The 27,128-nt window shown below is 35.6% G+C and overlaps 3 protein-coding genes across 8 annotated transcripts in view; 2 read left to right on the forward strand and 1 right to left on the reverse strand.

Annotated features, from left to right (window-relative positions):
- The window catches only part of LOC149131466 (uncharacterized), a 31,916-nt gene extending 11,708 nt beyond the window's left edge, over nt 1-20,208 (forward strand). Inside the window, exons 1-3 of one of the 3 annotated variants that reach the window (XR_016237809.1) lie at nt 10,312-10,800; nt 11,617-15,681; nt 16,972-19,238. Coding sequence is in view for 1 of the 3 variants with exons in the window: in XM_089339239.1 (XP_089195365.1) it covers nt 12,095-13,480 (1,386 nt within the window). In the remaining 2 variants the exon portion in view is untranslated. Of the gene's footprint in view, nt 1-10,311; nt 10,801-11,060; nt 11,242-11,616; nt 15,682-16,971 lie in introns of those variants that run through there. The other 2 variants (XR_016237810.1, XM_089339239.1) reach the window with 2 other exon arrangements.
- Nucleotides 1,826-9,057, reverse strand: LOC106868806 (uncharacterized). Its single transcript, XM_089339281.1, has 2 exons — nt 7,875-9,057; nt 1,826-3,570 (listed from the first exon to the last, which is right to left on the reverse strand). Exons 1-2 carry the CDS (start codon nt 8,921-8,923, stop codon nt 1,968-1,970), a joined length of 2,652 nt encoding a protein of 883 aa, XP_089195407.1. The 5' UTR covers nt 8,924-9,057; the 3' UTR covers nt 1,826-1,967.
- Nucleotides 17,320-26,192, forward strand: LOC106868807 (uncharacterized). Of its 4 annotated transcripts, none has more exons than XM_089339235.1 (2): nt 17,320-18,487; nt 23,954-26,192. In XM_089339235.1, the coding sequence occupies exons 1-2, from the start codon at nt 17,320-17,322 to the stop codon at nt 24,976-24,978; spliced, it is 2,193 nt and encodes a 730-aa protein (XP_089195361.1). In that variant the 3' UTR covers nt 24,979-26,192. The 4 variants fall into 4 exon arrangements, with proteins under 4 accessions (XP_089195361.1, XP_089195360.1, XP_089195359.1 ...); XM_089339234.1 differs by having other exon boundaries at nt 17,320-18,379; nt 23,594-26,192; XM_089339233.1 differs by having other exon boundaries at nt 17,320-18,295; nt 23,594-26,192.
- Nucleotides 26,193-27,128: the final 936 nt, after the last annotated feature.

Below are 27,128 nucleotides of genomic sequence, written 5' to 3' on the forward strand. Positions count from 1 at the left end.
CACACTGACCCACCCACATGTACAAACTATCAAGAAAACACAGCTCAGATAACAGACAGAATCATTCCATTGGCCTTGTTCTGCCGAGGTTGATAACAATTCAAACGGGAATATGAAAAAAGGACTGAATTTGTGAAGAATAACGACTAAATAGAGAGATGCAAATAAAATGTTAATAATAAACTATCTTTTAACATTAACTTATCACTTGTATAAATAGCTGAGAAATGTAAAAAAAAAAAAGTATTAGGAATGAGTAGCTGTGTGGTAGGTAGCTTGCTTACGAATCAGATGGTTCCGGGTTCAGTCCCACTGCATGACGGGCCAACCAAAGCCTTGTGAGTGAATTTGGTAGACGGAAACTGAAAGAAGCCCATTGTATATATACATGTGTGTGTGTGTGTTTGTCCCTCCCCCAATCGCTTGACAACCGATGTTGGTTTGTTTACATCCCTGTAACTTAGCGGTTTGGCCTAAGAGATTGATAGAATAAGTACTAGGCTTACAAGTAATAAGCCCTGGGGTCGATTTGCTCAACTAAATGCGGTGCTTCAGCATGGCCACATTCAAATGACTGAAATAAGTGAAGGAATAGGGTATTCTTTTCGTTACTGATACAAAACAGTATAAAACTAACTTTTTTTTTTATCTTTAGCAATTTTTTTGGAACTTATTTACAACATAAAACAAAAAACAAACAATATTCTTTATTTTACTCCAGTCATTAGACCATGGCCATGCTGGGGCACTGCTTTGAAGGGTTTCATAGAACAAATTGACCCCTATTTAGATATTTCTCTCTCATTATATCTCCCATCATACTCTCTCCTCCATCACTCCCTCTTACTGTTTCTCTCTATTTCTCCTATCATACTCTCCTTTTGTCACATTGCCTCGAATTGAATGGAAATGGCATAGAAAAGCAAGGAGTTTTTAATCTTGGTAGGAAAGAAGGTAATCTCATTGTTGCTGGTGTTAAGAAAGGAATTTAACCATAGGAATCACACCAGAACTGGGAGCAATTGAACAAGATGTGCTCTCCACCCACAGAGGAATGGAATAATTCTGAACACGAAATATCTTGGATTATGACAACCTATCCAGCACAAGCCAACATGGAAGCCAGATGTAAAGTGATCGTAATATTTGGTATAATGATGGTTTCTTTTTTAACCTTGTATATTGAATTCTAACATAACCACAGTGATTTATGAGAATACATATTTCTGACATAACTCTCATACGGCTCAGTGTTTAGAGCATCAGGCTCTCAATCATGAGGTAATGAGTTCAATTACCAAACAGGGACGCGTTGCTTTCTTGAGCAAGACACTTTATTTCACGTTGCTCCAGTTCACTCAGCTGTAGAAATGAGTTGCGACGTCACAGGTGCCAAGTTGTATCGGCCCCTTTGCCTCTCCCTTGGATGACATCAATGATGTGGAGAGGGAGAAGCTGGTATACATGGGCAACTGCTGGTCTTCCATAAACAACCTTGGCTGGACTTGAGCCTCGGAGGGGAACTTTCTAGGTGCAATCTCATGAAGATTCATGACCAAAAGGCATCTTTACCCTATAATTCTAACATAATTTATGAAAATACATTTCTCAATTATTTACCCAAAATGTCAAATGCATATTTTCTCCTTTCTGGAAATAAGTGAGACAGAACATATGTATATTTTTTTAAATACTTTTATTAATAATATGACAGTAGTAAGTTACCTCACCAAAACAGAGATGTAGTTATACAAAAATATAGTGTTGCCAAGTTGTTATCTTCTTTCCAGTGTGTATATATTTATGTTTAGCTCAGATACTTGTTTTAAATATAATTTTAATAGTTGTGGCAAATAGAGCAATATTAACTAATAAATTTCACTTTGCATGTGGTTTGCAAGATTTTTTATGTGAATTCGTGTGATGAAGCATAAAATGAAGTAGCTCTGACTGCCATATTCATACTATCATTGAATACATACATGTTTAGTTAAGTGAGATTTTTGGATGAATGATTTACCACAGATATCACAGTGATATGGCCTCTCTCCTGTATGAATACGTTTGTGTTTAGTTACAGCACCAATTCCATCAGAGAATGATTTGCCACAGATATCACACTGATATGGCTTCTCTCCTGTATGAATACGTTTGTGAGAAATTAATCCAGCACTTCCTGAAAAAGATTTACCACAAATATCACAGCGATATGGCTTCTCTCCTGTATGAGTATATTTGTGAGTTTTTAAGTGGTTACTTCGAGAGAATGATTTACCACAAATATCACAATGATATGGCTTCACCCCAGTATGAATGTATTTGTGTGCAATTAAACTATTCCCATGAGTGAAAGATTCATCACAGATATCACAGTGATATGGCCTCTCTCCTGTATGAATACGTATATGTTTAGTTAAGTCCCCACTTCCACAGAATGATTTACCACAGATGTCACAGTGATATGGCCTCTCTCCTGTATGAATACGATTATGTGATTTTAAAGATGTCCTTAGTGAGAATGATTTATTACAGATATCACACTGGAATGGCTTTTCACCTGTATGAATATATTTGTGAAGAGTTAATTCACAACTTTGAGAGAATGATTTACCACAAATATCACAGTGATATGGCTTCTCTCCTGTATGAATACGTTTGTGTGGAGTCAAGTAACTACTTCCAGAGAAAGATTTATCACAGACATCACAATGATAAGGCCTCTCTCCTGTGTGAATATATTTGTGAGTAGTTAAGTGACTTGATTGAGAGAATGATTTGCCACAGATATCACAGTGATATGGCCTCTCTCCTGTATGAATACGTTTGTGTTTAGTTAACTCTCCACTTCCATTAGAGAATGACTTACCACATATCTCACAGTGATATGGCTTCTCTCCTGTATGAATACGTACATGAGAAGTTAATCCAGCACTTCTTGAAAAAGATTTACCACAGATATCACAGAGATATGGCTTCTCTCCAGTATGAATGTATTTGTGAGTTTTTAAGTGGCTACTTTGAGAGAAAGATTTACCACAAATATCACAGTGATGTGGCTTCTCTCCGGTATGAATGTATTTGTGTGCAATTAAACTATTCCCATGAGAGAATGATTCACCACAAATATCACACTGATATGGTTTCTCTCCTGTGTGAATACGTTTATGTTTAGTTAAGTTACCACTTCCAAAGAATGATCTACCACAAATTTCGCAGTGATATGGTTTCTCCCCTGTATGAATACGATTATGAAATGTTAAATGACTCCTTAGAGAAAATGATTTATCACAGACATCACATTGGAATGGCTTTGCACCAGTATGAATATATTTGTGAGAGGTTAATTCACAATTTTGAGAGAACATTTTACCACAGATATCACAGTGATATGGCTTCTCCCCTGTATGAATGCGTTTGTGAGAAGTTAATCCACCATTTTGATAGAATGATTTACCACAGACTTCACAGTGGTATGGCTTCTCTCCTGTATGAATGACTTTGTGTCTTGTTAAGTTACTACGACTAGAAAATGATTTACCACAAATATCACAATGGTATGCTTTCTCTCCTTTATGAATACATTTGTGAGGGAATGACTTTTTACAGACATCACAGTAGAATAATGTTTCCCCTTTCTCTTTGCTTACATCGTCAGGAAAGTTCATCTTATTAATCCGTGTTTCACAGTTCCATTCAGTTTCCATAATGTTTTTGTCTCTCACCACAACACACAGATGTTCTATTCTGTTATATTTTGTTTTTATATTTCATTCCTTACAAATATTTCTTCTGCTGTGAAAGTTGTAGACATTTGAAAATGCTGCAAACCCATTCCCGATCCAAGTTTAATTACAATATAAAATTATCTTGTACATATTCGAGACAGTGAAGTAGAGATATTTCAAAGTAATTCCACCACACATTTATATAAACAAGGTTTATATCTGTTCTATGACATCTTTTCTTTTTTTCTTTAAAAGAGGATAAATATTGATGCATCTGTACTGAAGAATTCTACCTTCCACATGACATAAGATATTCTGAAATAAAAGAGAAACAATATAGAGAATCGTTCAAAAGCAGACATTTTACTGCATTTCTTCTACATCAAAAAACTATACTTGAAATTCACCCAACACATGAACCCCTTTCCAAGACAAAACATTTATAGAACCAACCTCTTGAGCAAAACTGGGTTCTAAAATTTTTGTGTGTGAAAATTTTTGTCACACACCCTTATCCCAACAAACCAAACAACATTCCTTCTCTTCCTCTTTTTCCTGCACTATGCTTATGCTTATCTCTCCCTCCCCTACATCCCAATCCTGTCCTTGCTGCCCTGCCCACTGTTTCATTGCTATACTGTTGTTCCCCCACCCTACTCCTGCATTCCTTCACCTCTTCGCATTCATGTGAACCCTCTACTCCCAACTCATGCATCCTTGGCAATACTCTACCATCCCATTTATATTCTCATCCCTGCACCTTGCAGATGTGCCCTGGCACATTCTCCACTATTTCTCTCTCACTCTCTCTTGCACTCTCACACTCATTCTCATTTTTGATCTCTCTCTCTCTCTCTCTCTCCCTCCTGGGTAACCATGTTTTATATGCTTTGCTCTCCCCAGCTGTACCTGGCCACTGGGTTCACTGTTTGATGCTAATGGTAATACATTACATAGAAACATCAGGACATCTGTAAGAGACCACTGTCGGCCAATAAATAATCACAAAAATCGTCTTTATTTAAGGTGAAGGAAAGAGGCCATGAGCTACCCATCTGCTCCACTTCAAGCCAGAAACTTAAGAACTGCTGCTATGAATGGGGGAAATTGCAAAAATGCCAAAGCAGAAGTCTGGAGATGTGTGCAAGAAGTGAGATGAATGAAGTAGGACTACTAATGACAGAGAAATAAGTAGTAAAGTAGGCAGAGGGGACAGGTAGAGGAAGAGAAGGGGACTGATTCTATAAGGCCTCATACAAGCAGTTTTCAAAAATTACTTCTGACATTCATTTGAAACATCGTAGTTTTATCCCCCCCCCCCCGACCTTTCAAAATTTTGGTCACATCCCTTCCTTCCGTAACTTTTCAATTTTAAATCTTTTTACAAATAAATTTTTCGGATCCACGTTTGAAATATCGGAGATTATATTCTACCACAATTTTTTTTTTCTTTTTTAACATTTCAATTTCTTTTATTCCTCTTCGTCTCTCTTCCGAAAGTAAAGGAAAACAGTGAAAGTATCAAGACAATAGATATTGTCGGCTAAAGCAAGTTTATCAACTCACTTCTATTACATATCTGACAACCAACCCGTACGCGGATTAAGAAACCAACGTTACTTTAGGATAATTTCTTTTGGAAACAGTAACCTTTCTTTCCATAATCTTTGAACACATCAAAACAAACAGATGTAGTAGAAAAATGACACAACTTATACAATGTAGATGTTATTCCTATTAATAATACTTACATATTAATACAGAGCCAATGACGAAGATGTCACGATCGATTCAAGTTGTCACGAGTCAGACTGGACAAGGACAGCTTCAACACAACTTCTATATTTTACAACAAACCTTCATTTAGATTTTTCACATCGACATAATAAAGAATGTTGTAGCTATTTCTTTCCTCGGTTAATTAGCAATCATCTATCAACCAACGTCTTCGGTGTATAATTAAGACGCACCAAAGTGAGGGAGGTGCATTTTTCATCGCTGTAAAAAACAAAACAAAAAGAACTTCCCTCGCATTGGTATATCTTTCACATTTCATTTTGATGAGATAAGTTATTATTATGGACAATGGACATGAGTTAAAATAAGAACAGTAATAAGCGAGTGAAGGACGAATATATAGTGTGTGTGTTTATTTGGTTAAAAAAAAATTGACCGTCCTGAAATAGAATATCTGTTTCGGGAATCTTGCAACACAAATTCATTATTATCATTATATGAAAACAAGTTCTTTAACCACACTAATGATTGTGATTAGGGGTGAGAGACGCTTTAGGTGTTTGGTGGTGTTGAAAGACGAAACCTTTGTAAATGTTCCAGTGATCACTCGAGTTGCTAGAAATAGCAGTCAGATTTCCATCGAAGTACATCACGTTATATTGCGTGTAGCGTATTTTGCTACTGCTGTCCTTCCATACTTGCTTCTGTCGTTTATTATTCGATTTCTCCCCCCCCCTCTCTGTCTCACACAAACACACACACAAAAGGATCACATCATAATCGATCGTGTGATCATTGCTAAACTCAAACTCTTGTTTGTGCCGATTTCTCACTCTGATGAAATATTCAACTCACAATATTCAAAATGCATCTTTGATTTATTATTTGTAATTTGAATGAATTGAATATGGAAACAATTATAGGACAATTTGAAATTGACATTATGTTAATCAATTGATATTTAAACTATCGATCTCTCCAGTTTCTTCTTATCCTATACACACACATACATACGAGAAATTACGAGAAGCGCATCATCATCATCGTTTAATGTCCGCTTTCCATGCTGGCATGGGTTGGACGGTTTGACTGAGGACTGGCGAGCCAGAGGCTGAACCAGGCTTCAGTCTGATCTGGCAAGGTTTCTACAGCTGGATGTCCTTCCTAACGCCAACTACTCCAAGAATGTAGTGGGTGCTTTTTACGTGCCACCAGCTTCCTTGCCCTACTGGAGTAGCCAAATATCTCCTCTGGCAAACCCACAGTTGCTGGTGCCATGCAAAAAAGTCCTTGTTCCAGACCCATGCTAATGCCACATGAAGAAGTGCACATAAGACATCACTCATGTCAGTACCACATACGAAAGCAGCCAGTACGCTTTGTAGTGGTTGGCTTCAGGAAAGGCATCCAGCCAAAAGACCTTGCTAAAACAGATGAGTGGAAGCGACTGCATCTCATCAAACTGTGCAACCCATGTATAGAAAGCAGACATTAAATGATAATGACGGTGATCAAACAATCCAGAAGTTTACATTGAGAAGCACTTCCATGGGCAGTGGCTATCGGAAAATTGTAATGGAGATATTCCTTATAAACTGTTGTTCCCAATAAACAAAATCCACAAACCACTTTTCCGTTGCAGAGTATAAATAAAAATTAAAAACTGAAGTTAGCAGCATTATTTTTATTTCATAGTTTACAATTGTTTCAACAACTCCATTGTCAATAACCTTGCATCATGCTTAGAAACATGTCCGTAATTAATGATTTGGTCATATATGCTGTGCAATTTATCATCCAGAGAAATTGTTTTTTCAGAAATAAACTAATTTGTGAACTACACCAAATGCATGTGAAAATTATCAATATTGATGTTTCTTAATTATTGAATCTTTCCTACACTTGCTGAACATTTAATAAAATTACTAAATTACTCCATGAAAATGTATCAATATTCATAACATAATTACTAGTTATACGAAGGGAAAAAAAATTATTAACAAAAATAAATAAACTGCACTGTATTAGCCATGTTATCAAAATATGGATATTGATGCAATTACAATTCATCATCATCATCGTTTAACGTCTGTTCTCGATGCTGGCATGGATTGGATGGTTTGACTGAGGTCTGGAGAGCCAGCAGCTGCACCAGGCTCCAATCTGATCTGTGTATGGATATGTAAATGTTTAGTTAAGGTACCTTTTCAAGAGAATTACTATAAAAATCAGTGAAAATGGTTTCTCACCTGTATGAATACACCTGTGTAAATTTAAGGCCACCTTTTTTTAGACAATTGCTACAGAAATCACAATAAGATAGCACCACTGCTTATACATTTGTGCTTTGATATGGCACCAATTTCAGAGAATGATTCACTGCAGATATCACAATGATATTTCTTTTCTCTTGTATGAATATGTTTATGAGTAAATAAGGTACCACTTTCAGAGAATGACTTACCACAGATATCACAGTGATATGGTTTCTCTCCTGTATGAATGCGTTTGTGAGTAATCAAGGTACTATTTCCAGAGAATGATTTACCACAGATATCACAGTGATATGGTTTTTCCCCAGTATGAATACGTTTATGAGAAGTTAGGTTATCATTTTTAGAGAATGATTTACCACAGATATCACAGTGATATGGTTTCTCTCCAGTATGAATACGTACATGTTTAGTTAAGTCACCATTCTGAGAGAAAGATTTACCACAGATATCACAGTGATATGGCTTTTCCCCTGTATGAATACGTTTGTGATTACTTAGGTGACCATTTTCAGAGAATGATTTACCACAGATATCACAGTGATATGGTTTTTCTCCAGTATGAAGGCGTTTGTGTATAGTTAGGGTTGTACAACGTGAAAATGATTTACCACAGATATCACACTGATATGGCTTCTCTCCCATATGAATACGATTGTGAGTGGTTAAACTCTCATTTTGAGAGAATGATTTACCACAGATATCACAATTATATGGTTTTTCTCCTGTATGAATACGTCTGTGTGCAGTTAAGCTGCTACTTTGAGAGAATGCTTTACCACAGATATCACAATGAAATGGTTTTTCTCCTGTATGAATACGTCTGTGTGCAGTTAAACTACCATTTTGAGAGAACAATTTACCACAGATATCACAGGAATATGCTTTCTCTCCTGTATGAACGACTTTGTGAGAAGATAAAGTATCAATTCGAGAAAATGATTTACCACAGATATCACAGTAAAACGGTTTCTCTCCTGTGTGAATGAATTTGTGAGATGTTAAAACATCATTTCTGTTAAATGATTTACCACAGATATCACATTGATATGGTCTCTCCCCTGAATGTATGCGTTTGTGAGTAGTTAGGTTGCTTTTCTGAGAGAATGACTTTTTACAAATATCACATTTATGTAATATCACATTCTCTTTCTTTTGAACTTTGTCCTCACAGAATTCAGTTTCCATAATTTTTCATGTTTCACCACGAATATTCCTTCCACTATATTTCCTTCAATTGTGATTTTCTGTCAGTATCTGAAGATGCTGCAAATTTACTACGAATCTGAGTTTAATTAGACAATAAAATTATTTTGTATGTATTTCTGACAAAGCAGTAATGGTATTCTGCAATCAATCTCAGTTCACAGCAAATATTTCATGGTAATACTACAACAGATTTGACGACTCTGAGTAAATAATTCTTTTATGCCAATGTAATTTGATAATCTGAAATAATAAAGAAATAGAAAATATAGAGGATACTTAAAAAGTAGGCATTCAACTGACATTTTACTACATTTCTTCTACAGGGTGTCCACAAGGTCTGGGTACATGGAGTAAATAAAATCATAACATAAACAATTAAATATAAGAAATAATAATTTCTTAAAGTATGTGTTAATCCCCATGTACCCAGACTTTGTGGACAGCCTGTATATTGATAAAACTTAATTTGACAAACGATCTTCTCCCGTTTCAAGACTTATATATAAAGGTAACAGAGAAGCTAAATCATCTCTGCAGTATTTTTGCAAAGTTTTTTTTTTTGTGTTGATATTAAGATATGAGGGAATAAAGATAACTGAAATGCAGAGTGGAAAGGAAAACGGGGAGGATATTAAGACAAAAATAGGTAATGTCAGTTAAAGCAAGTTTTTCAACTAACAGACAACCGCATGGGAATTAAACAACATCGTTACTTTAGGAAAATTTCTTTTTTTCTTCGCTTTCTTTCCATTATCTTCGAACACATCCAAACAAACGACCTATACAATGTAGATGTTGTTTCTCTCAAGAATACTTACTTGTTAATATAGAGCCAATGACGAAGATGTCACGATAGATTCAAGTAGTCACAACTCGGACTGGACAATGACAGCTTTGACACAACTTCTACATTTTACAAGCCTTTGTTTATACCAATAATTGGCACTATCATGCTATTAGCTGTCAGAAGTGAAAGTGCTCACTGCTAGTGAAGTATCTGTCTGTCTGCCTGTTGATTCTTTGGCTACTGACAGCTAATACCATGACTGGCCAGATCGAGCTATATGTCTGTCTGTCTGTCTGTCTCTCTATCTATTACTCGAAAGTTCGCGCGTCCGCGCTAGCTAGTCGTGAGTGGTCGATCCTATTATTTTTAAACTTCAAACTTCATTTGTTTTCTATTTTGATAAATTCTCTCTGTTGAAAATTATATTTTTATATTTTAAATAATTTGCAATTTCAGGAAATATGTTTTTATATTAAATTTGTGTTTTCTACTCACGACTAGCTAGCGCGGACGCGCGAACTTTCGAGTAATAGATAGATAGATAGATAGAGAGACAGACATATAGCTCGCTCCGGCCAGTCATGGTATTAGCTGTCAGTGGCCAAAGAATCGACAGGCCAGCAACAGGCATGCAGGCAGACAGACAGATACTTCACTAGCAGTGAGCACTTTCACTTCTGACAGCTAATAGCATGATAGTGCCCAATAATTGGCCAATACTACTTGGGTACTGTGAACGATTTATAAAAGAATTAGTGAATTAAGGGGTGAGAAATGTATCTGTAGTTTTTTTTTTAGCGGTTGTCTCTTATTCAAGTATTAACTGTAAAACGATTTTAAATGTGAAATATAGTAAACTACACGTTACCCCATAATCGCGACAACAATAATAACCAGAGTTTGGATGAAACCCTGATCCGAAGATTTGTGTCAATAATGAAACTAAAGCGGTGTCATTAAATAGTAGGTACCGTAGTAAAATAGTACCCGGCGTTAAACTAGTTCCCAGAACTAAATTAATCTGTCCTGATATTACGTGAAATCAGAAGCTTTGAAAAAGTTTTAAAAGGTATATTTCGAAACCTTTTACCCAAAATATGAAAGCCCATTGCTAAATATAATGGAATTCTGAAAATTTTACTTCATATATTAAAAAAAAAACCCGAATATAATTCTAAATTAATTGAATTGGAGATATAGAATTTATACATTCTGTACATATCTAAAGACTGAAAAGATAAGGGATAAAATTTGATGGATTATTATAAATAACATACTTTTAAGTATTTACTCATTCGTTTCGGTCGTTGATAATTACCGAGTGTATTTTTGTACATTCCCCATTAATGTTGATTCAGGTTTATATATCTCACTTCGATGTCCCGCTGCGAAAACATCGCCGACGATTGTTGTAAAATATAGAAGTTGTGTCAAAGCTGTCATTGCTCAGTCTGAGTTGTGACAACTTGAATCGATCGTGACATCTTCTTCATCGGCTCTGTATTAATATGTAAGTATTAGTAACAGAAACAACATCATCTACATTGTATAGGTCGTGTCTTCTTCCTACTACATCTGTTTGTTTTGATGTATTCTAATATAAAAGAAAGAAAGTAAAGCAAAACTTTTGGCGATCATTCGATACTAGTACGCTGACTGTCATGTCGTCCACGTGCATTTGTTTACATCAATTCGGCATTTTCCATAAGGAAAGAAGGAAAGAAGGTTAGTTAGCGACAGCTCTGATCTGTTAGGTAGCAGACAGATAAAGGCTTATATCTACAGCTTGTCCATAAAGAAGAAATGTTGTAAAATGTCCACTGTTGAATGACCACTTCTTAAATATCCTCTCTATTTTCTTTTTTTCTTTTCTCTTTTCTTTCAGAATATCAGATGACACTGGTGTAAAGGAATTATTTACTTTGGATCCATCAATGTCTTTAATCTTTTAAAAACCAAAGGAAGACTTTTTGATAAAGTTGATTGGAAATATTTGCTCTGAACTGAAATTATTTGCAAAATTTCTCTACTTCACCGTCTCAAATATGTCTAAACTTATTTTATATTCTGATAAAAAGTTGGATTCTGAAGGAATATGCAGCATCTTCAAGTATCAACAAAGATTACAGTTGAATGAAATATAGCGGAAGAATTATTTGTTAGGAATAAAAGATATTAATAAACAGAAGGAAAATATTTGAATATTGTAGAGACAGAGAAAAGTAATGGATGTTAAATTAGATGAGAAACAGGGCCAGTGTGAAACTCTCACTCAAAGTAATTGTGTCCCTGATGATAGAATGAAAAAGAAAGAAAAAGGGTTCTACCAATGTGATTTCTGTAAGAAGGTATTTGCTCAGAAGTGTTACCTAACTATTCACAAACGTATTCATACTGGAGAGAAACCATACCAGTGTGATGTCTGCGGTAAATCATTTCCTAGAAGAGATAACCTAACAATTCACAAACGAGTTCATACAGGAGAAAAACCATATCAGTGTGACATCTGTGGTAAATCATTCTCTGTAAAAGGTTCTTTAATCAATCACAAACGCATACATACAGGAGAGAAGCCATATCACTGTGATATCTGTGGAAAATTATTCTCTCAAAATGGTGACTTAACTCAGCATAAACGTATTCATACAGGAGAGAAACCATATTGCTGTGAGATATGTGGTAAATCATTCTATGAGAAGAGTGATGTAACTAAACATAAAGTTATTCATACAGGGGAGAAACCCTATCACTGTAATATTTGTGGGAAAGCATTTTCTGCAAGCAGTTGCTTAACTACTCACAAACGTATTCATACTGGAGATAAACCGTACCACTGTGATATTTGTGGTAAATCATTCTCTAGAAGTGGTAACATTAATATTCACAAACGTGTCCATACTGGAGAGAAGCCATATCGTTGTGATATCTGTGGTAAATCATTTTCCGTAAATTGTCAATTAACTAATCACAAACGTGTTCATACAGGAGAGAAACCATATCACTGTGATGTCTGTGGAAAATCATTCTCTCAACATGGGGACTTAACTAAACATAAACGCATTCATACAGGAGAGAAACCATATCAGTGTGATATCTGTGGTAAATCATTCTCTCAAAATGGTGACTTAACTAAGCACAAACGTATTCATACAGGGGAGAGGCCATATCACTGTGATGTCTGTAGTAAATCATTCTCTACAATTGGTGATTTAATAGCTCACAAACGCACTCATACAGGAGAGAAGCCATATCACTGTGATGTGTGTGGAAAGGCATTTTGTCAGCGTGGTGACTTAAATTCTCACAAACGTATTCATACAGGAGAGAAACCATATCGATGTGATATCTGTGGCAAATCATTCTGTGTAACTAGTCAGTTAATTACCCACAAACGTATTCACACTGGAGAGAAACCATATTCCTGTGATATCTGTGGTAAATCCTTCTCTAAGAATGATACCTTAACTAAACATAAACACACTCATTCAGGAGAGAAGCCATATCACTGTGATATCTGTGGTAAATCATTCTCTTTCAGTAGTAACTTAACTGTACACAAACATGTGCACACAGGAGAGAAGCCCTATTTTTGTGATATATGTGGGAATTCCTTTTCTAGAAATGATACTTTAACTGTGCACAAACGCACTCATACAGGAGAGAAGCCACACTACTGTAACATCTGTGGTAAATCCTTCTCCCAAAGAAGTCACTTATCCACACATAGAGCTGTTCATATAAAACAGTAACAGTATCATCATCATCATTGTTTAACATCTGTTTTCCATGCTGGCATGGGTTGGACAGTTTGACTGGGGACTGGCAAGCCAGGAGGCTGCACCAAAATTTGGGTTCCATTAACTCTTTAGCATTCACATTCTATCAAAAAAGAAAAGGATAAATCATGAATGACCATGGGATTGCACCTAGAAAGTTCTCTGAGGCACAAGTCCTAGCAAGGTTGTTTATGGAAGACCAGTAGTTGCCCATGCATACCAGCTTCCCACTCTCCATGCCACCAATGTTATCCAAGGGAAAGGTAAAGGCTGATACACCTTGGCAGCAGTGAGATTGCAACTCATTTCTACAGCTGAGTGAACTGGAGCAACAGGAAATAGAGTGTCTTGCTGAAGAACACAACACACAATCTGGTCTGGGAATCGAACTCACTGCCTCATGATTGCTCTAACCATCAAAAGTAATGCTTATTTATTTATTTTGAATTAATCATGCATCATCTCATAGCTTTAAAGATTTCAATGATGTCATTGTTTGTTTTCAGAATGATATTGTGGAGTAGGTGTGGGAGTCTGGATCTGGTCAGTTTGGACGTAAAACAGGTGGAATATTTTGGCCAGTTTAATTGCTAAATGGTTAATGATGTTACGGTGTGCCTTCTGTTGTTGTCTCCAAGTGATACTTAGGGGTTTCTGTCTTTTGGTGACAAGGATCCAGTTTTTAAATCAGTGGAGTTGCCTGCTCTTCTTTGAACATGAAAGCGGTTGAGTATTCCACAGACGTAGCTTTATGATAAATATCAGGCAGGATCAGTGTGCAACAAGATTATATTATCTGGAATTACAGGTATCATTCACTTCCGACATATCTTTCGAAGAAAACATTGGTATTATTCCAGAGGAAATAAACTGATGTAAAACAATGTGATCTTCTCGTTAGTTAAAAAAAGAGAAACAAAGCACATTGGTATTATTCTCTGTGGAATAATACCAATGTTTTCTTCGAAAGATATGTCGGAAGTATAAAGATTTGAATAACACCAGCGTTTAACTCCATTTCTTTATTTATCCATGTTATCTAAAAACATTTCACTAAACCCTGGAATTTCTACCTTTATAAGTAGGCTGTAACATCCTTGGTACTTATGTGAATTTCTTTCTACTCTTGTAACTATTTATTTATTTTTTCATGTTATTTGTACACATTGAAAAAATACACGTACATTTATATATATATACACACATACACAAACATATATACATACATACGTGTGTGCAACAATGGCTGTGTGGTAAGAAGTTTGCTTCCTAGTTACACAGTCACAGGTTCAGTACCACAGCATAGCACATTGGGCCAGTGTCTGTTGTGTGTATATACAAGAGCATAGGCTCAAAAATATTGACTTCTATTTTTTCATAAATGTTAATTAATACACCCTGTGTTGTTCTTTCAGCCCATTTTTGAGATTTTTTTGTATTTCTGTATTTCTTTCAATGTATTCTTTTTTTATTATAACACCGCAATTATAAAAGCAAATCTATAAAAATGACATTTAATAAGTCACTTCTTAGCATTTCCATAAACGTTTCGTTTCAGTTGGGTAACCTACGTTCATTTTTGCATTTCCCCCTTTCACAGTAAGGAAACCCTCGGTTCACTATGTAAGATCAACAAAAATACGTGTGAATGTAATTTATGAATTTCCGTAAAATTTCGAATAATATTTCTACTTCTTTTGAAATAAATTCTACATGTGTATTCTTTTTATCCCCCCCCCCCTTTTTTTTGTAAAATGTCTTCTACCTTGTTAATTTAGCTAAACAATACTGTGGTGGAGTGAAAATAAGAATTCCATTTTCTCTGGATAGACAGACGCCTTTATTTATTTTTTAAACATTCTTGGCTTTAGTTTTCTCATTGGTGAAATATCTCCATAATTTAAATAAACGATTGTGTTCAGAGGAGAAAGCAGTAATCTGTAATAACAATAAGCTTCTCTCAAGCGTTAATGTATTCGTTTCGTCTAGTTGAGGATTGCCGGGTCTATTTTTGTACATGGCCTATTGTAGTTTCATTTTAAATGTCGCACTTCGATGTCCCAGAGTGAAAACGGTCACCGACGATTGTTGTAAAATATAGAAGGTGTGTCCAAGCAGTCGTTGTCCAGTCTGAGTCGTGACATCTTCGTCATTGGCTCTATCTATATTAACGTGTAAGTATTATTAACGGAAACATCTACATTGTATATGTCGTGTTCTTTTTCTACTACATCTGTTTGTTTGGATGTGTTCAAAGATAATGGAATGAAAGTGAAGAGAAGAAATTTTCCTAAAGTAACGATGCTGTCTTAATCCCCATACGATAGGCTGTCACATATGTAATATATGTTTTTATAGATTTCCCATTTCCTGGAAAATATGTCGTATCTCTTCCTATTTTTCTGAAATGTTTTATTTTCAATAATTTTTGCATGTCCAGTGACACAAATAAGGAGAGTTTCAGGTTATTTGGTCAACAGTGTACTGGAGTTCCCATGGACAGCCTGTCTTAAATCCCTCTCTTATGGCACATAGAACCATCATAAACAAGAAGGGACTAAAGACCGGCGTTTGTCACCTCTTGAACTTGTACTTGTGTACATGGCATCAGATCCTGTCAAATCATCCAACCCTTGCCAGCATGGAATACGGACGTTAAATGATGATGATGATGATGATATCTCATTATCGTCATCATTTAAGGTCCGCGGTCCAAGCTGATATGGGTTGGACGATTTGACCAGGGCTTGCAACGTGAGGGGCTGCATCAAAATCCAGTCTCATTTGGCATCCTTAATACGGCTGGATACTCTTCCTAATGCTAACCACTCCGAGAGCGTAATGGGTGCGTTTATGTGCCACCGACACATAAACCTGTTGCATGACACCAGTATCTGCCACAACTATGATTTCACTTCTACTCAAGCACAGCGCATTGCTGAAGGTCTCGGTCATTTGTCATTGCCTCTGTAAATATATGTGTGTGTGTATATAATTGTGCTCCACACATCCTCTCGCCATACTTGGTCTGCAGGCTGCCATTGATTAATGGAAACCAAAATAAAGTCTTCAAAGAAGAAATAAAGTATCTGACATGAAAGAGGAAGTTATGGAAAGGCAGTCACGTTTATCTATTAGGACATTTCACTGTATTAACCAGACGTTGTTAGACATCGCTGCTTACAGTGCCCTTCCTTGCATCGTTGTAGTTTTTGAATGATGCCTGCATGTGGGCTGGACAGCATTGGCCCAACATGGAACACCTGTCTGTCACAGAGCTACCCATTTACAGCTGAGTGGCCTGGGGCATTGTGTAAGGAAGAGTTTTGCTCACAATGCATCAACACATTAGAATATAGATATGTATATATATGTGAGAAATGTTATAAAATGTCCACTGTTGGATGTGTCGTTTTTATTTAAATATCCTGTATATTTTATATCTTGTTCTCTTTTTATTTCAGAATATCAGATGACATTGGCAAAGTAGAAAGTTTTAAAGACTAAAGGAAAGTCTTATACACAAGAGACATAAACTTGTTTATATAAATCTATGCAAGAATTTCTGTGAAATATTTGATCTGAACAGAGACAAGTTTCCAAAATTTCCCTGCTTCGTTCTCTGAAATGTGTACAGTATGATTTCAAGTTTTAATTAAACTTTGGATTGCAAAGCAGTTTGCAGCATATTCCAATATCAACAGAGGTCACAATTGACAGAAACATAACAGAAGAAACATTTGCGAGGAATAAAATATAAAAGCAAAACTAGAAAAAAACCATTTGTATATTGTGGTGAATGATGTAAAATTATGGAAGATGAACTACGTGAGAACAAGTTTGAATGTGAACCACAGTTTAAGAGACTTGATTTTTCTGCTGAGGAAAAACAAGAGAAAGGAAAAATATATCACTGTGATATCTGTAACAAGTCATTTTCTCAAAAATGTAACTTAACTGTTCACAGACGCATCCATACAGGCGAGAAACCATATCACTGTGATATCTGTGGTAAATCATTTTCTGAAAAGGGTGGCTTAAACTTACACAAACGAATTCATACAGGAGAGAAGCCATATCACTGTGAAATCTGTGGTAAATCATTCACTGTAAATAGTAACTTAACAACTCACAGACGTATTCATGCAGGAGAGAAAGCATATAACTGTAATATATGCAAAAAATCTTTCTCTCAAAAAGGTAGCTTAGCTACTCACATTCGTATTCATACTGGAGAAGAACCATATCATTGTGATATCTGTGGTAAATCCTTCTCTGTTAGTGGTAGCTTAACTACTCATAGACGTATTCATACAGGAGAGGAACCATATCATTGTGATATCTGTGGTAAATCCTTCTCTGTAAGTAGTAGCTTAACTACTCACAAACGTATTCATACAGGAGAAGAGCCATATCAGTGTGATATTTGTAAAAAGTCTTTCTCTCAAAAAGGTAACTTGGATACACACAAACTTATCCATTCAGGAGAAGAACCATATCTTTGTGATATCTGTGGTAAATCATTCTGTAGAAATAGTTACTTAATTTCTCATAAACGTATTCATACTGGAGAGAAACCATATCACTGTGATGTTTGTGGTAAATCATTCTCTGGAAAGGGCACCTTAAATATACACAAACGTATTCACACAGGAGAAATGCCATATCACTGTGATATCTGTGGGAAGGCATTCTCTGGAAATAGCCAATTAGTTACACACAAGCGTATTCATACTGGAGAGAAGCCATATAGTTGTGAAGTTTGTGGTAAATCATTCTCTCTAAGTGGTAGCTTAACTAAACATAAAGTTACACATACAGGAGAGAAGCCACACCACTGTGATATCTGTGGTAAGTCATTCTCTGAAAAAAGTTCCTTAAACATACACAAACGTATTCATACAGGAGATAAACGATACCAGTGTGATGTCTGTCACAAGTCGTTCACTCAGAAATGTAACCTAACCACTCACAAACGTATTCATTACAAGAGAGAATCTACATCCCTGTGAAATCTGATAAATCATTCTTTCAGACTTCTCTGTCCAGGACACACAAACATATTCTTGTAGTAGGGAACTGTGATGTCTATTATAAATCAGTATCTGAAAAAAGTTACTTGACCCCTTGCCTTCCCATGAGCCCCATTTGGGGACCTGCTAAAAAGAGTCTCACTGCTGGTTGTTCGTTGTATTTCAAGTGAAATGCTTCTGTCCATTTGCAGAGGTGTGTTCAACAATATTTAGTAGTTTGTCATTATTAGCTCTGGATAATTCGAGAGGACATTTTATGTCATAAAATCACAATTTCTGAACTACAAAAATATCGACTGTTTTGAAGAGTTTTTTTTTATTTTTGCATTTCCCATTTATATCATTCATTGATATTTCATACACATTCGCATTTGATATTATAGTTTCCAAAAAACTTAAATATTTATTATTGCAATTGAATAGAGAAGAATAAATATTCTTTTTTTCAGCGATCCCCCTTTGGGACGTTAAGAAAAATTTATCATAATTTCCAAAATAATTCACATATGAGGAAAATTTAAATACTATATATTATTTTAACTCTTAAGACACTTGGCAGAGCCAAAAAATATGAATAAAAATATTTGGCAGTTAATGAGTTGACTAAATATTTAATTATTCAGGCTGAACTGTATCAATTTTAAAATTCACCTCGTAAATACAATTACACATGTGTACAATTAAAATTGTATTCAAATTAATTAGTTCCTTGTTGTTATAATTGTAACGTCCAACCCATGCCAGCATGAAAAAAAACGGACGTTACACGATGATAGCGAGATGGTCATTATTTATTCTGTTATAATTTAGTGATTTTTATCAATATACGACTAGCATATTGGAAAATATCAATATTGATACTTTCTCAGCATGAATAGATGAATAACAAATGTCTCTTATTGACATAATTCCTTTCAAATCGTCCAACCCATGCCAGCATGGAAGACAGATGTTAAATGATGAAGATGAGGAGGAGGAGGACTATATTATGTATAATATCCTTTGTTGTTTTTTGACTCTAGGACAGTTCTCATGCAGCAGACCTGTTGTTCGAGACATTCCAACTGTAACCTGCCTCTTTTTTTTTTTTTTTATCAGACTCTGAACTTAGGGCAACATTACAGGAATATCTCAGCATAATGATTCAATTAGTTTCAAATGTTTAACCATTAGGTGAAAGATCGTTAAGCTTAAATACCCAAATGCTGGCTCCAGAGCCCTTTTCGTTTCAGCAGGTCACATGAACCTGTTGTTTGTATTGGTCGGTTTCAAGCCATTCAATTGTGTTGGCACAACAGTTTATTTTTCCTTACGCAGGAAATTAATCACCAACTCTGGGAGCCTACTGATCTCTATAAAAAAGACAGTTTTCAACTGCTCTAGGTCATTGGCATGTGCCACTGACCACATGCAGCTCATCTCCAGCAACAGTGTATCTGACACCTGCCAGTCTCCGCTTTCACCCCACCAAACACCTGCTTACATTGTTACTGTATGAAAATTACACGACAAACATACCACCAAACAGTACATTGACTTCGTCTACCAGATCAGTCCAGCCCAACCACAGAGTTCTCTCACACATCTTTGTTGTGTCCTGTTATGTTATTTTATTTCATGTATGGCAATCATTGTATTTTATAACGGAGAATAAATTGTTACCTACTTGTTTTGAATTGCATCAAATTACTTGTGAAGTTTATGAAAGGCTCTTTCGTTATTCTATAGAAATGTAACAGTGTTAATGTTTAGTTGTGGCAACTTCACACTAGGTATAGTGGTAAAAGAAACCACGACTGAACTGCCATGGGTTGGACAGTTTGACAGGAGCTGATGAATCAGAGGATTGTGCCAAGCTCTGCTCTCTGCTTTGGCATGGTTTCTACAGCTGGATACCCTTCCTAATGCCAATCATTTTACATAGTGAACTGGGTGCTTTTTACATGGCACCAGCACTGGTGAGGTCATCAAGCAACTTGCAAGACAAGATGCTTCAAGTGAGATGGAAGTAGAATGGATGAGAGGTGGCTTTGTGCCAAGAGACAAGCGGTTAAAGAGACAGGGATTCTGCTGGGGCGGAGATCCATGGCTACTCCAATTAGAAAAAAAAAAGAGAAAGTGAGAGAGTATTGCTCTGTATAGAAGCTACAAACTGGTAAAGTCAAGGTTTCAGAGAAGAAAGTCATGAAAATGTAAATATGATGATATATATATATATATATATAGGGAGAATTCACAAAAAAACAAAAAACGAAGACAGATGGTGTAGAAAACAAACAGCTGTATTAGTTTAACGCTTGGGAAGTAAAAAAGTCTTTAACGTTTCGAGCCTACGCTCTTCCACGGCTGTGCTGTATTCGAAATTACTCTCTTATCTGTAAAATATATATAGGTTTTTCCATAAATCATCCTTGATGCACCTGGACACATCATCACTGATATTTCTTGGAGTCATTAAGCATTTTGAGTCTTTCAACATCAGACACCCTCATCCAGGTGACCCACTGGAGCTTCACCCAGCTTGTGTCCAGTTAACACTAGCCCTTTCAGGGTTCGCATCTCCTAATCCACAGCCACTTTGATGCAACTCATGTTGTCTCCACAACCAACCTGATGGTCTTCAGCCTACTGGCTCCTCTGATACCAAGCATACTGTAGTCTGAATAGAGGGACTGGCTTGCAAACAGTTGCAAAACTTAGATATCTGTTACTGTTCATTTGTTTCTTTTTTGTAAAAAAAAAAAGTATGTTTTATTAACCATTTAACTTTAGTAAGTTATATAATCTCCCGCTTATGGCGCGGGACTGAAAACAAAATGAAGCAGGAGATATACAAAAATGTTATCCTGAAAGAGCGAAGCGAAAATGTTATTGCAGACTTGATTTCATTTCTCGGTAGCATCATGCAATTATTTAGGCAGCATAGTAATAAATAAAACCTTTCTAATATATACAAATAAAACAGTTCATAAATTTATTTCCCTAAACTTTCAGATATTTTTGTTTACGTCAATGCACACATTATAAAAGAGGTTACATTTATTACGATTAACGGAAACGAAAATAAGCATTTACTGTTTTCTCTGGAAGGCTAAACGTATTTTTAGTTTCTTTTCTTTTTTTTAACTCATTTTCTGTTTCATTTTCTTTTTCTTTCATTGGTGAAACAGTGCCATAAGTTAAATAAACAATAACGTTGAAGAATATTATAATCTATGACAATAATAACCATCTGGGTAGTGTTTACTAATTCGTTTCGGTAGTTCAAGATTGCCGAGTCTATTTTTATACATCCCCCATTATTGTTGCTTTCATCACGAATGCCGCATTTCGATGTCCTAGAGTGAATACTATGCTGTCGATTGATGTAAATGTAGACGTATTGAAGCTGTCATTGTTCAATCTGACATGTGAAATCTTCGTCACTGGCTCTATATTAATATGTAAGTATTCTTAATAGAAACTACGTCTTACATTATATATCGGTCGTGTCATTTTTCTACTACATCTGTTTGTTTTGGTGTTTTCAGTTAAAAGAAGAGATTTTACTAAAGTAACGATGTTGATCCCATACGCTTGGATGTTGCATGTAAATATAGTGAGCTGAAAAATTTGCTTTAGCTGACAGTACTTATTGTTGTCTTAATACTTCCCCTGTTTTCCTTTCCACACTCAATTTCAGTTATCGTTATTCCCCCATATCTTAACCCCAACTCAAAGAGAAAGTTTGTATTTCTTAAAGTCAGTTGAATACATTGTTTAGCCAGCTTTTACCTTTATTTCTAAAATATAAACGTGACAAGTTTTGCTCGACATCGGTAATTTAAAGTGATTTTGATATTGCTAGTTAGAGATCGATAATCAATCCCAAAAAGGTAAATTCATGAGACGTGAGAGCAAAGAAGAGCACACATTCACACTCTGCACGTGATTAAACTCGGGAAGTTTGTGAGGAACCCATCGACCCAATTTGCTGACTTTTTCCAATGGCATGCAGGTGTCGATGAATGGTTGAATGTCTATTACCGATTCTAGATCGAAGCACACCATGTAACTGGTCATAATGCTTTAAGATATTGGTTTTTTTCTGAAAATTTTTGCAAACTCTATCTCCTACGATTATGCAAAAAAGATTTTTTATGATTGAAATCTTTTCATTGTCCACCCCACATAAATCCCTACGGATTAGACTTAATCCGTATTGATAACACAGGTGTTGGAAAGTTTGAGGTCATTGCTGCGATTTATCCACAGTGATTTAAAAAAGGTATGTAAAAGATTTATTTTAAGAGCATAGTTTTCTGTTAGTAAATGTCTTGTTACACACTTACCTGGATGCACTTGCAATGTCCATTGCAAGCTTTCCAATGCCAGTGTCATCAATAAAAGTTAAGGTGTACTAGATAGAGTTTGTAGAACACAAATTCACAAAAATTTTCTAAAAATGCCAAAAACTAAAGGAGTTCTGACTGATTACATGATGTCCTTTGATCCAGAATCGATAATAGACTGTGTGTATGTGCAAGTTGTTTAATTTTTAGGGTTTCAAATTTATTCATTTATTTTTTACTATGGTTGATATTTTAGACTGTTTCTCTTTTATTTCAGAATATCTGATGACCTTGACAAAGAGGGAAATTTTTAACTTGAAACACATCAATATTAATCATTTGTTCAAGACTGAAGGAAGATGTTACACAGAAGAGATATAAATCTGTTTGTTTAAATCTATGCAAAATTTCTCTGATTCACTGTTTGGAATTAAATGTCAGTTGCAAAGGAGTTTGCAGCATTTTCAAATCTCAAAGAAACTCACAGTTTATGGAAACATAGAAATATTTGTTTGGAAAAAGAGATTATAACTAAGAAAAAGAAAGAAATTCATCGCTATATTGTGGTGAAAGATGAAAAATTATGGAAGGTGAAATACACGGGAACAAGGCTAATTGCGAAAAACAATCTAACAGGATTGGTTTCCCTAATAATAAAAAGAAAGAGCGAGGGAAAGCATTGTACCAGTGTGACATCTGTAAGAAGACATTTGCTCAAAAAGGTAACTTAACAACTCACCAACGTCTTCATACGGGAGAAGAACCATATCGCTGTGACATTTGTGGTAAATCATTTTATAGAAGTAGTTATTTAATTTCTCATAAACGTATTCATACTGGAGAGAAACCATATCACTGTGATATCTGTGGCAAATCATTCTCTGAAAAGAGTGCCTTAAATTTACACCTGCGTATTCATACAGGTGAAAAGCCATATCACTGTGATGCCTGTGGTAAATCATTCTCTGGAAGTAGTCAATTATCTACTCACAAACTCATTCACACAGGAAAGAAATCACATTGCTGTAATATCTGTGGCAAATCATTCTCAGTACTTAGTTATTTAACTAAACATAGATCTGTTCATACAGGTGAGAAGCCATATCACTGTGATATCTGTGGTAAATCATTCTCTAGAAGTGGTGCTTTAACTAAACATAAACGTATTCATACAGGTGAGAAGCCATATCACTGTGATATCTGTGGAAAGTCGTTCTCTGGGAGTGGTGATATAACCATTCACAAACGTATTCATACTGGAGAGAAGCCATATCGTTGTGATATCTGTGGTAAATCATTTTCTGTAAATTGTCAATTAACCAATCACAAACGTGTTCATACAGGAGAGAAACCTTATCACTGTGATGTCTGTGGTAAATCATTCTCTCAACAAGGAGACTTAACTAAACATAAACGCATTCATACAGGAGAGAAGCCATATCACTGTGATATCTGTAATAAATCATTCTCTCAGAACGGTGACCTCACTAAGCATAAACGTATTCATACAGGAGAAAAGCCATATCACTGTGATATCTGTAGTAAATTATTTTCTGGAATTGGCGACTTAACAACTCATAAACGTACTCATACAGGAGAGAAACCATATCACTGTGATGTGTGTGGTAAATCATTTTGTCAGAGTGGTGAATTAATTTCTCACAAACGTGTTCATACAGGAGAGAAACCATATCACTGTGATATCTGTGGTAAATCATTTTCTGTTAGTAGCCAACTAACCACTCACAAACGCATTCATACAGGAGAGAAGCCATATACCTGTGATATTTGTGGTAAATCATTCTCTGGAAATAGTGCCTTCTCTAAACACAAACGTATTCATACAGGAGAGAAGCCATATTGCTGTGTTGTGTGTGGCAGAGCGTTCACTGTGAGTAGTCAGTTAACCACTCATAAACGCGTTCACACTGGGGAAAAGCCATATTCCTGTGATATATGTGGTAAATCATTCTCAAGAAATGATACTTTAACTAAACATAAATTTATTCATACAGGAGAGAAGCCACATCGGTGCAATATTTGTGGTAAATCCTTCTCACAAAAAGGTTCCTTAACCAAACATGTAGCTGCTCACACACAACAATGACTGTGTCACAGTTTGGGTTTCAGTAAGTAAATACAATCCAACAGGTTGTTAAGTTTTGTCATTCAATTTGGATTTTCTGTCTTTGTAAATTTAGTAATTCTATGAAAATTGATGCCTTACAAAAATTCGTAAAATTACTAAAGGTACAGAATGAGCAAGAGGAAAAAACATTAATTTGAACAAAGATTAAATAGTGTGTGTTCTTGTGATGTAATTACTGCATCTGTCTAATTAGTATTTCCCAACCCTTTTTCACCTGTAGATCCCTTGGATTCCTGTTTTACCTGGGTGGACCCTCATCGCCATTTCGTGTTTAAACAATCCTGTAACATTTTTATAATTAAATATTATTAGGAATTGTGTAAAAAAAATTAAAAGATTTTGTGTAGAAATGTAACCAATTTTATTGCACATAAATTTCAGCAATAAAATTTCATATGGACCCCAGGTGAGAACCACTGATCTAATCCATTGTATGCGGCGGAAACCCCCCCCACCTAATTTATTATACTTCATAGCAATAGAGAGGACTTAACAGTGTGATAACATCCTACCACTGTATTTTATATAATCATTGTTATATCTACATTGGTGAAGAGGTAAGATGATGATTAATTAATGGTCTGTTATAGTCTGAGGAAGACGTTTCTGCAATCATCATCATCATTTAATATCTGCTTTCCATGCTGGCATGGGTTGGATGGTTTGACTGAGAACTGGTAAGCCAGGAGGCTGCACACAAATGTATTTGCTGTACACTAGTTCACTCCTTCCATCAAATCAATGTTGCCTGAACAAGTATATGGTATACCACACATGAGGTGTTGAAGTGATGGGAGGGGAACATGTGATGAAGTGTTTTGTTGAAGAAGTCACTGCACCTCCTCCTGGTTCAGGAGTTGAAACCATGATCTCATGATCATGAGTGCAAACAACCTAACACTCTGTCCTATGGTGACCTGCAAAAAAAAAAAAAAAAAAATCAATCTATGTGTTTCAAGCTGTTGGCTACAGTTTCATACTTAGATGGCTGAAATTTTACATAGGGACATTTTGAAGAATCAGAGACTAGGCTTTTTGCCATTTTTACTTTTTAAATCTTTAATAAATTATATTTTTTTTTTATTTTTAAATAAATCAAATTTTTGTTAGTATTCACTGCCATTTTCTGTGTCTGTGTAAAGATAAAAAATCTATATTTCAACCATTCATAATCTTTATTGATATTCTCTTCACTGCCAATCGGTGATGTACATTGTGCTGAACAAGTAAAGTGAAAGGAACTGTTTTCATATGAGATCTTTGCTATTTCAACATTTTAGTAAGAACCTTATCGAATGTCATCATTAAATCATCAACTAAAGAAACTGAGTTCTTTAAAATCTGGATATGTATCAATATATATACACTAGGAAGGACATCCAGTCATAAAAACCACTTTGTCTTTTATGTGATGGCTTCAAAGGAAAGAAATAAAGTTGGTTCCATAGTTTGGCACAAGGCTGGCAATTTAGAAAGTGCGGATAAGTAGATTACATCAACCCCAGTACTCAACTGGTATTTATTTCATTGATGCTGAAAGGATTAAAGGCAAAGCTGACCTCGGCAGAGTTTGAACCCAGTACATAAAGGTGGATAAAATACCACCAGGTATTTTGTCTGGCATTCTGATAATTCTGCCAGTTTGCCAAAGGGAAGAAATATTTTGTGACTGTGAAGCAAAAACTACAAGTTATGAGGACTTGGTTCCAGGTTGGGACTTTGGTTTGTAAAGAGTATGATGCTAAAAATATTTTAAAAAAAAGAAAAGAAAATTACTATTTTTAAATCTCACAACGAGAGATATTCAGCAACAATACTTTGGAGTAAAGATTGTTTGCCAACATAACATGGCAGTCCTGGTTTAGGATGAATGTTGCTGTAATTTAGCCCCAGGAGACATCGTCTCCAGCTGGCTATACGACACGATCTGTGTCCTTATATTTTCAAACATAGGGAATCTAGGACACAGATCATGTCATATAGCCAGCTGGAGACGCTGTCTCCTGGGGCTAAATTACAGCAACATTCATCCTAAACCAGGACTGCCATGTTATATTGGCGAAAATCTTTACTCCCCCCCACCCCCAAAGGTTTAAATATAAGAATAT

Source organism: Octopus bimaculoides, chromosome 21 (genome assembly GCF_046866305.1).
Source record: "Octopus bimaculoides isolate indiv1 chromosome 21, ASM4686630v1, whole genome shotgun sequence".
NCBI classification, from domain to species: domain Eukaryota; kingdom Metazoa; phylum Mollusca; class Cephalopoda; order Octopoda; family Octopodidae; genus Octopus; species Octopus bimaculoides.

What these genes read in the sequence shown, in the direction of transcription:
- LOC106868806 (XM_089339281.1), bottom strand. Translation starts at nt 8,923, where the DNA reads ATGGAAACTGAATTCTGTGAGGACAAAGTTCAAAAGAAAGAGAATGTG. An exon ending in ACTCATAAACATATTCATAC is followed by an intron (nt 3,571 to 7,874) that starts AAGAGAAAAGAA and finishes ATGTATTCATAA; the next exon opens with AGGAGAGAAAGCATACCATT.
- LOC106868807 (XM_089339234.1), top strand. Translation starts at nt 17,320, where the DNA reads ATGGAAGATGAACTACGTGAGAACAAGTTTGAATGTGAACCACAGTTT. An exon ending in TAAGTCATTCTCTGAAAAAA is followed by an intron (nt 18,380 to 23,593) that starts GTTCCTTAAACA and finishes TTGCTCAAAAAG; the next exon opens with GTAACTTAACAACTCACCAA.